Consider the following 10,593-nt stretch of genomic DNA (forward strand, 5'->3'; position numbering starts at 1 on the left):
CACTGGGGGATCTCTGGAGGTCCCTTCCAGCACCCAACATTCTGTGATTCTGTAAGTGCAACCTATGCACCCTCATGCGCTTACGAGCACAGGAGCCTCCTCTGAGTCTGTGGGATCTCCTGTGTGTGCCCATCTCCAGTGGGAGATGTGGATGTTATCCGTGCTGCTCCCACAAGGGCAGATCACACCGAGATAGCACCACATGAGGTCACATACATGTACCCGAGGTGTGGGGTCCCTACGTGTTGCCCCCCAGATTGTCAGCCTGCTTGCTGGTGCGCAGCGGGGACGCTTCTCACTCTGGCCGGAGCGGCGGGGGGGGTGGACTATCGGAGTCTTCTGGCAGCGTCCAACCAAGTTCTGGCTGTGCCTCTGTCTTCTCCAAGATCACTGCCCCTCTGGAAATGTTGATTTTAGTATTTTTTTTATACTTCTTTTCAAGCTGACTCCTTTCTGCCAGCTTTCCAGCTGTTGTTTAACCCAGCTGATGACAGTCACCCTCTTTCAAATGCTCAAACCTCCGTTTTATCTGGACCATGTGCTAACTGGGAGCACCCCAGCAAGTATGGTGTGTGAAGGTACTGGGACAAAACTTCCCATCAGTCCTACCTCTGCCTAAAGCTCTTAGAAAAGCAGGTTTGAGAGGTACTTCCAGGTCTTTAGGCCTAATTACAAAACGAAAACACCCTACTCTGTTTTTAAAAAACACAGCCGTGTCATTTAAATAGTTGCGTGGCTTTTAAGCATACATATTCTAGCTTGGCCATTAGGAGAACCAAAATTTCAAGCTATTTCCCTCTGGATACTAATTTAGTAATCACCAGCTCTAAAGCCAGTAGCACGTGATGCTTTGAAATGAGAAAATTCTCCTTGTTTTCCTCAGCTTGTCATTATTTTGTGTCTATTAACTGCACTTGTCCAATTGATCCTATGAATTCTTCATGGTATGTGCCTCCGGTGTAAGGGCCGTGCGCACCCGTGAGGCATCAGAAATAATAAAATAAAAAGGATAATGGACCTGTTTGGATATGTGGTGTATGTAAGCATCCCAAATTTAAGCAAATCCTAGTTGTTTGGGATTTATTGCGTACCTATAACCTTTAAGAGAGGCTTGAGCTGCCCTATGAAAGGTTGTGGACAGATGTGTGCCGTGGAAGGAGCAGAAAAAGGATGAGCAGCCCCGTCAGTTAACGGCAGTTCGGTTCAGAGGAAGACTTTTGTCCACCCCAAGAGCAGAAGAACAGCAGAAGGAGGTGAAGTGACTTGTTGGTCGCAGTTTCACGCAGTTTCAAATCTCACAATTCCCTGTTCTGTGCCTTTCCCTAAGTGATTTTAGCAACAGTTAAACTGTTTCTTCTGCAGATACACGCCGTAAGGGGATTTTAGCAACCCTGGTGAAGCACCTTTGCTGTGTTATGTTCCAGAGAGTAATTCTGTTACCTTAAAAATCTTATTTATTGGCTTATCTGATGTTTTCCCTTGGAAGTACTAAGAAAATCAAAATTAGACGCTCCGAAGCGCGTGCTGCTCGTGGTTTGGTTTTTCTCTTGGTTGTTCACTTCACTGTTGTGTGCAGCAGGGATACGGGTATGGGGAGGAGATGGGTTACAGGGAGGAGGAGACTTGCACAGCAGGAAAACAACTCTTGAAGCTTAAATAAAGTGAGTTTTGTCTGCGTTATGCTCGCACGTGACTGTTGATGAGAAATGAAGCCTTGGGTCCTCAAGGGTAGAAACAAAACACCGTTGGGTGTTGCAAAATACGTTTGGCTAAGTAACTTCAAAGGATTTTGTGAAATGTCCTTAACTGTTCATACACTTTTCGAATTTACAAAAGCGGATTGGAGGGCCCTGTCTTGCTGCTTTTACACGGTGGAGGCCATTCTGCTCTTTCCTGGGCTGTATTTACCGTAAGTAAGCTGCGGCTTGATATTGCTGCTTGATAGAAGCGTGTACGTATGCAAATAGAGCCCGAGCGTGGAAGGCAACGAACCCTTCAGCTCTGTTAAGCACAGGGAAATTCAATCCAGAAAACTCTCTTAGAACCTCCCGGCGCGCACCTGACCCAACTCTTGAAAATGTTGCGCTGTCAGCGTGTCTGTTAAACGGGCAAAGCACACGCGAGGGTTTATCATCTGGGTTTTAATTATCAGCGGTAACCAAAACTACATCTGCCAAATAGCTCGTGTGGGTTTTACTGGCGTGCCGAGGCACTTCGTGTCGTAGTATATCGGAATTTTTTTTAAGAAGGCTGCTTTTTCATGACCACCAGCGAAAGTTCAACTGCTTTATCTCCTCCTGACAATCTCTGTGCGGTTGAGGTCCTGTCAGACTTGTCGAGAAAACCTCGTTTGCTGCTCACACAGCTCTGAAACACGAACGGAGAGGGTGGCAGGAGGAGCGAGTGTGGGGACCGACCAAACCAAAAGCCCTCCCACCCGTTCCCTTTAAAAAATAAAGGGTGTTAAGGAAGAAAACTTCTAAAGGGCTTCAATAAAATGAACTCACCTGCAGTGCATGATTTTTATTTGGGACATTTTTTAATCCAGGAGCTTTTTGAGCCCTTAACAGAAGGATACTCTAGGATGTCTTTCATGGAAGTGCGACCGGATGAAGCCTCGATGTCTCTGCTGTGCCTCTGGCTGTGTCATCCTTATCAACTTTTTAGTATTTTGGTGGGCTCTAGGTGACTTAGCCTTTAAGCAGAGATTCAGATGAGTAATAAGAACAGACGTTTTGGAAGAGTCACAACCGACTGCACTTGAATTCCCAGTGTGACTCCTGTTGAGTAATCCTGACGGTGTAATCATAAACCATCTTCTGTTATGATGGGGCACACCAGGAAGAAAATCTTTCTCAACTGGGCCGTAGTTTTGGTATTGAATAGTAGTTTTGCACCTAATTGTTCATTTGTAACTTAGACCCAGAGACTGGTGCAGATGTGGGTCTTTTGGAGCTGTTGAACTTGTAAATCTCTGTCTTAGTAAATCCTGTAGTTACTTGCTTGTAGCTTATTAGTTGCCAAGGGGGATAGATGTCTTCTCCAATGCTAGTTTAGTGGGTTTGTTACAGCGTACAAGTGACACATCACGTATTTCTGAATTAAGGGCTTCCTACAAAACACTTCCACCCTCCCTAGAGCTTTTTATTTCCGATAGCAACACCGATACCATTTTTATATTTCAAAATCTCCAGAGTTGAGTTTAGCAGGGATAACACTGCACCTTACAGTTGCTGGGTTTTTGGTTTTTTCTGTTACTGTTAGCAATTAACAGAGTGAGATCATACACAGGATTCACATTTACGCCTTGCACTTGAGAAAGAAACCGCCGCAGCAGTTAGCTCATCCCTTTGAGTGGCTGCTATAGAATTATTTCCATATTTTGAAATGAAAGCTCGTCCTGAGCGATCGAGTGTTAAACGTTTGAGATGAACCAGAACTTTAAAAAAACCCACAAAACAATCTCTCCCCCCAAAAAAAACTCCCAAGAACAAATTGGCAAGCATCGAGGATAACCATCAATAAATAAAACAACAGCCTGCAGGAGTGTTCATGCTTGGCCAAAGTTCTCCTTCTGGGGTAAAACTCAGGGCGCTGGAAATCTTCCCCTTCTCTCGCATCATGCTGACAATCCTTTTCCCTTACTCCCTACTCACAATCGTTTGTTTTTTAGCAGCAAACTGCTCATCTGACTGGCTAAATTATTGCTCAGGTGCGTAAGCACCTTGCAGATTGAGGTTTCCAGGCTTCTAAAATAGTAACTTGTGGTTTTGGGAGAGCACGTGTTAGGGTCATGTAGCAGTTGACAACTAAAATACAAGGACTGGGTAAACTTTCCTGATCTCTGCCCGTTGCATGGGTGGTTCTAGTAAGAATCCCTCAACAAATTCCCCCACTGCTTCCTGCGGGGCTATTATCTGAATAATCAGCGATTCCTAAACACAGAAGTCTTCCCTTTGTCGAACATCGATGCTTAATCGCCACGATACCTGAAATAATTTACACAAATTGAGCTGTCGGGGACAAACACAACCAGAATCTCTTGCAGCCTTAAATCCCTCCCTTGTTCCCCCCTCCCCGATCTGTTTGGACTAATTAATTTTGTACATTTACTGTAAAATTCTGTTCTTTGAGAGCAAATTGAACGTGTGCCGCAAAGCAGATGCTTTGTCTTCGCGTCTGCTCTATAACCAGGACTAATTTTGTGACGTGTGGGGCTTGGAGAAGCGGAGGGGGGGGTATCACTTTGGTGTCTGGGGTCCCCTTGCCGCATTTCAATTTTCAGACGTGCTACAGAGCTTGAATTCGTTATCCCAGGAAACACACGAAGCACTTTATGCGCGGGGAAATAAACGTCCTTGGGGACGGCGTTAATGAGGGTTGAAAGGACTGAGCTGTGCTTAATTAAGGATGGTTTAGATGGAATATTCTTGCTTGTCTTCTGCGACGCCTCGCGCAGTTTCAGTTCAGCCTCTTTGTTGGCAGTGGAGGGGGTTTTGTCGCGCCGCTGGTGTTTTAGGGAGCGCTTAACGTTGCTAAATCCTTTCATAGCCGAGGTGTGGCATTTTGCAAATTATCTTATCTTTGTGCCTTCTTGCAGTCTGCGATCATTAACAGGATTCAGTGTAGGATCGTGGCTTTAGATCTCCGAGGCCATGGTAAGTATAACAAAGACATTTAAAATAACGTCAGCGTGTTACACGCCCTCGGTTTTTTTGAAGAAGATGTAACGAGTCCCTCTCGAGATGACTAAGAAACCATCCTTAAGGCATCCCGATTTTTATTTAGAAGCAGGGGTGGAAAAGCGGCTTCTGGAGCTCCGTCGCTGCTTCTCCTCATGCTCCAGAAGCTGAGACTCCTCGCACCTTTGCACACCCCAGCGCTGGACTCGTTCTTTTCTCCCTCCTGGCACCAGCCTCCTCCTTCATATTTTCATGACCTATAAGTGGTCTTTACCATGAGAAATAAGGCCCGTTCCTCAGTTTTAAAGTTACATTGTGATTATGGCGTGGTTATGAGGAGCGTTTCCTACTCGTAAGCTGTAACGCGATGAAGTGACAACCCTTCCTATTAGTTCTGGATTTTTTAATTATTCATGTTAACTGCAGCAGGCTTGCCCTTAATAACTGTGCCAAAAAAGCTTTGTGCAGTCGCTGCTCTAATTCCTGAGGGGACTGAAGGTTTCCAGCATACGTGAACTTTACTTTTTTTTTTTGGGTTGTTCTTTCTTTCAGGAGAAACAAAAGTTAGGAATCCTGAAGATCTGTCTGCGGAGACTATGTCAAAGTAAGGAAGCTTATGCTCTCTCTTCAGTATTTCACTTTTCACGAACCTTTATTTTCTCTCAATTGAGCAATAAGGACACACAACCTTAAAGGAGCTGGAAAGTGGTTTTACTTCACGTGATTCCAGTGTTATTCCTTTTTTTCCTTCCGTTTTGGGAGAGTTTGAAATTTATTTCAAATTTTCCCAGCTGAATCAGATTCCAAACTGGAGTCGTTCCCCATGTGCCCTCAGTTTTTAAACTCATTTTAAAGATGGGTGGCTCCGTTGCAACGAACACTTTGAACCTGCAACGTGCTGTAGCATTTGCTAGAGATTTCTTAACGCAAGGGGAAGGCTTTTCTCAGATATAACCAACTGGAGCATTTCAGCTTGAAATCACCAGTTTGCTTCTTCCTTGGCCCCTCGAGCGAGCGTTGGGAACGCGCTCGCCTTGCACTGCCAGTGTCCCCAGAGGGTCTGGAGCACAGACAGAGGCTTCAAGCGCAGAGGGAGTTGCTTTTTCAAACCATCACGACCTGCTTTGGGATGCAAATCCACCCCGTAAGGAAAGCAAAATCCCCACTGCTAAAGCACATTATGTTCTGTCCACATGGAGTACAAAGGGGCTCTTTGCTGCGACTACAATTAAAGCACGAAGGGTTTTGTAACCTTCCTATGAACAAATCCACTCGGTTTGTTGTGGGGAGGCCATGTGTGAAATGTATTCTGACTTCCCTTGTATTCCTTATTGCTGCTGCTTACGGCTTGTCAGATCCCGATTTGTTATTGTCCTGAGGAGATGCTGTATGAAACGATTAGTTGATTTTTTTTTTAGAGCTGGAGAAGCACAACCGGGAAGGGAAAACAGGTTCCATTTGGTTTTAAACCTTTCTCTTCTCTTAGCGATGAGCTTGAAAGTTATTCCTGATTCACCTTTAAATATTAGCCTTTAATTATAGCTGCTCTTTTATTATTTTTATTTTTTAATCAAATCCTCAAGCAGTTTTCTCTGACTGAGCAAACAAGCTGGTCAATCTTTTTTTTTTTTTTTTTTCTAATTGCAGTACTGCTCAAGTCTCCAGTTCCGAATGATTTTAGTCAGGAAAGCCAGTTTGGGTGTCTTGAAAAACTACAGGGCTCTTCAGCAGGTTTCAGTCATTAGCTCTGCTGTCCTTTTGGTTTTTTGGTGAATCACACCAGCCAGCTTTCCCATACTTCAGTGTTTGTTTCTTATCTTATTTCTTCTCTTTGATTGCAAACAGCTTCTCCTTTCAGAACGGTGAATTTCTTAACCCCTACTTCCATGCAAGAAGATTTGATAGCTTTTTCTCACATTTTACTTAAAATTCCCCCCAGCTAGTGTCAACATGAGATGTTCTCTTCAGGGATTTCTTTTTAAGTGACTGCTTTCCATTAATAAGAACAGAAACGATGTGCTTGCTCAGGAAAGTATTGGCTGGAATGATTTCCTGTATCGGTACTTAGAAGAAGCAGTGATAAGAGAATAAACTTGTCTCGGGGGGAGGTTAAATGAGCGTGTGCAGACAGGATTTGGAGCCAGACATCTGTCCTGGAGCTGCGCTTTCTCCTCCCGCTGTACAAATCCGCTGCAGAAATGTGTGGAGGTAGAGATGCCGACCGTGCTTTTGTCTGGATTTGGCAGAGACGTGGGAAACGTGGTCGAAGCTCTGTACGGGGACCTCCCACCCCCCATCATGCTGATCGGGCACAGCATGGGGGGAGCCATCGCGGTGCACACGGCGGTCGCAAATTTGGTGCCGAGTTTGCTGGGTCTGTGCATGATCGACGTGGTGGAAGGTAAGTGTGTGTCCCCTTGGGTGGGATTCCGTTCTCTTGGATGGGATTCCATCCCTTTGGATGGGGTTTTGTCCCCTTGGATGACGTTCAGTCTTGCACGTTGATCTTTTATCCCCAGTCATGGTGTTGATGAGTGATTATTGCCTTTTCTTACTCTCTGAATGCCCTACCTGTTCAAATGTTATTTCTCTAATGTGGGAGCAGATGTCTCTGTGGGCTTAGGAGGACAAAGTTTTCTTTCCCTGTAAAACCCCAGTGAGCTCCAACTCTCTCCGAGGGTGTTCCCTGGTAGCCAGTTCTGGATAGAGGGACGTGGCAATAATTTCGGATGCCATTAAATTCAAAAACTTGGTTTCAGGTACGGCCATGGACGCGTTAAACAGCATGCAGAACTTCTTGAGGAGTCGTCCCAAAACGTTCAAGTCACTTGAGAATGCCATCGAGTGGAGGTAATGGGTGGGCTCGTGCAGTCTCCAAAATCATTTGTCTTTTTAGCTCAACTCCCAAAGGAAGCAAAGTTTATTTAATTTGCCTGTTTTCTCCCTTTGTACTCACTTCCCCAACTACTGGCGCCAGTTCCTTGGCTGATTTGACAGGGAGAGAGAGGTCTCAAAGGTTATTAATTTCCTGGGAGAGCTGCCGAGGCTTTGGGGAAGGAAGAGCTTCAGCTGATAGAATTGTTCTCTTAATTGGAGAACAAGTCTGATGAGGAACAGTTGAAGAAACTGGGGTTGTTCAGCTGGAGAAGAGGAGGCTGAGGGGAGACCTCATCACTCTCTACAACGCCCTGAAGGGAGGTTGTAGTGAGGTGGGGTCGGTCTCTTCTCCCAAGTAACAAGTGGAAGGACAGGAAGAAGTGGCCTCAAGTTGCTCCAGGGGAGGTTTAGATTGGACGTGAGGGAAAATTTCTTCACTGAAAGAGTGATGAGGCATTGGAACAGGCTGACCAGGGCGGTGTTGGAGTCCCCATCCCTGGAGTTCAAAAAATGTGTAGACTTGGCACTTTGGGACCTGCTTTAGTGGCCATGGTGGTGTTGGGTAGATGGTGGGACGTGACGATCTTAGAGCTCTTTCCCACCTTAATGATTTTATAATTCTATGATTCTAGTAGAAGGTTATGCGATATGAATTGCAGCTTCCTCCTAAGTGTCCCGGCTATTACAGAAGAAGCTGGACACATTTGTCCCACCTGTGAGAAACAGGAATTATTTCCAGTTCCCTGCAAATTACTTACAAACTTGTTTGAAAGGGAGAGGCCTCGTGGTTAAGTGTGTAGGCTGGACTACACAACGGTTCTGTTGCTGAATACCGTGGAGTTTCTGACCTCTCCCTGTCCCCTGCAATGAAATGGGTACAATTGGATTTCCTTGCTTCCCCCTCAGCACTTCTCCCACGTGAGTTTTAAATTCACAGGGTCCGGCAACAACGAGGTGGTTCGAGTAAGTCGGCCACATGGTGTGAGCCTCTCTGAATGCCCTTTGAGAACAGGTTTGGGAATGCTTTGGGGAAATAGTGAGCTGTAAAAGGGTTTTGCTCCTGTTTCTGGGCCTGCTAGGTGCTCAATCTGTTCAGTAAATATTTCTGCCCTTCTTCTGATATATATTTTTTTTCCCTCCCTAGTGTAAAAAGTGGACAAATAAGAAATCTTGAGTCTGCCAGAGTTTCTATGGTCGGTCAAGTCAAACAGTAGGTGGTTCTTGGTTTTATTTTTAAAGCTCTTAAAATCATCTTGTCTGTTTTACAATACTGTTACTACGGAACATAAATGCACTGAAAGCGACAATTTCTCCTAGAAAGTACAAATTTTTTATCACTTGATCGCAGTTGTTACCGGCAGCAGCACTGGATCCTAATCATGGCACTTGGGAAAAACCTGGTCAAAATTTCCCTGGGGCAAAATCCACCAAGAGTGGTGTTTCAAAAAGTGGTTTTTGGTTTTTTTTAAAGTCAAGGTTTGGGGTTTTTTTTTGCAGAGAATCAGTTTCTGATTTTCTTTTCACAGGTGTGAAGGGGCTGCCAGTCCTGAATGTCCTAAAGCCATAGTAGAGGGTATTATTGAAGAAGAAGAGGAGGAAGAAGAGGATGAGGAAGGGGGAGGCTCTGTCAACAAAAGAAAGAAAGAAGATGACACAGAGGTAGGGAATTTCTTGCTGTGTTTTCAGCTGGTGTTTGCAGGATGCCTTTCTGCAGGAGTGGCCTCCGGGAGTTATCCAAAGCATTTGAATATCAAATGGAGCAAATCCAGGGACCTAAAACTTTATATTGTAACTGTTGTTTTTCTTTTTCATCTCGCGCCACCGATTCTATCTTGAACTGTTACCTGAAAGCCTGTGTTTGGTTTTCTTTCCTGAGTTTGGTTTTCTTGCCTGAGATGCTCATGTATTTAAGGCACGTGGCCTGAAATGAGGCTTCCCACCAGAATGAGAAATGCTTTTTTCTGAGCCTTGTGGTGTTTTTGTTTGTTTCCAAGGCACGGTAGCATTCAGGAGGTCGTGCAGATGGTTGCAACCTAAGATTGTGCATTCCTTGAGGAAAACCGCCGTAGCCAACTCAACCCCTTGTATTTCTGCGTCACCTCAGTGACAAGTCTGAATGTTGAGACCATCTATGCCTCTGAAAAATCGCAAATTGAGTGCCCTGAATACCGTGGCCTTTTCTTGATCTTTAGGTGTAACTCGTGCTGACTTTCTTGTTTCTTACTCCTGTACTTTGGCTGTGATTTGGTGAGAAATTTCAGAGCAAGGAGGGTCATCCCCTGGAAGTGTGTGATCCACCAGAGGGAGCCAGTATTTTTTGTGTATATATATGTATTTCCAAAAGGCACTCTGAGTTCGTTTTCTTTCACCTGGGTGATCACTAACGCAGCCTTTTCTCTCCTCCCTGCAGACAAAGAAGGAGCACTTATACACGTGGCGAATTGAACTGTCGAAAACGGAAAAGTACTGGGATGGCTGGTTCAGGGGTTTGTCTAACCTCTTCCTAAGCTGTCCAACGCCAAAGCTGTTGCTTTTAGCTGGTACGTGTCTCTTCCAGTCCCATTTAGGTTCAGTGGCTGCGCACTTCAGCGATGTCCCACTCATGTTTTAGAGGGTAGGGTCAGACTTCGGCTGATGTCTTTCTCTGGGACTAGCAGACCTGAATCTTTGCCCTTGGCTTTTTTTATACATCTTGAAATACCATAAATGAGTCTCCATTTGATATGTGCAGGTCTGGAAGGAGTTCAGAGTCTCTAATATCAAAATTAGCACACGGTGACAGAGCGTGTGTTGCTGCTCCTCTTGGGCAGGTGGTTTTGTTCCGCGATGTGGAAGAAAAGCAGACAAGGCAGATCCATGCTGCCCTTCAGCCTCCACTACTACGATATTTTCCTACGGATAAGGGCGTGATTTAACTGTGTGGTGCGGTGGGCTCACCTGAGGGCAGGGCTGCCTTTCAAAGGGACCTTGATAGGCTGGAGAAATGGGCCAGGGCAAACTGGGGGAGCTTCAACAAGTCACAATGCAAGGTCCT

At 45.2% G+C, this 10,593-nt stretch overlaps 1 protein-coding gene across 1 annotated transcript; it reads left to right on the top strand.

Annotated features, from left to right (window-relative positions):
- Nucleotides 1-1,819: 1,819 nt before the first annotated feature.
- PPME1 (protein phosphatase methylesterase 1) lies at nt 1,820-10,099 on the top strand (the record flags this gene model as incomplete). The annotated part of the gene is made up of 8 exons (XM_009873668.1): nt 1,820-1,909; nt 4,601-4,658; nt 5,235-5,286; nt 6,929-7,083; nt 7,442-7,532; nt 8,704-8,769; nt 9,086-9,218; nt 9,970-10,099. Coding segments are annotated over 8 exons (775 nt in total), but the record flags the coding sequence as incomplete, so codon positions are not given.
- Between the last annotated feature and the right edge of the window lie 494 nt (nt 10,100-10,593).

Source organism: Apaloderma vittatum, unplaced genomic scaffold (genome assembly GCF_000703405.1).
Source record: "Apaloderma vittatum isolate BGI_N311 unplaced genomic scaffold, ASM70340v1 scaffold41907, whole genome shotgun sequence".
Classification (NCBI taxonomy): Eukaryota; Metazoa; Chordata; class Aves; order Trogoniformes; family Trogonidae; genus Apaloderma; species Apaloderma vittatum.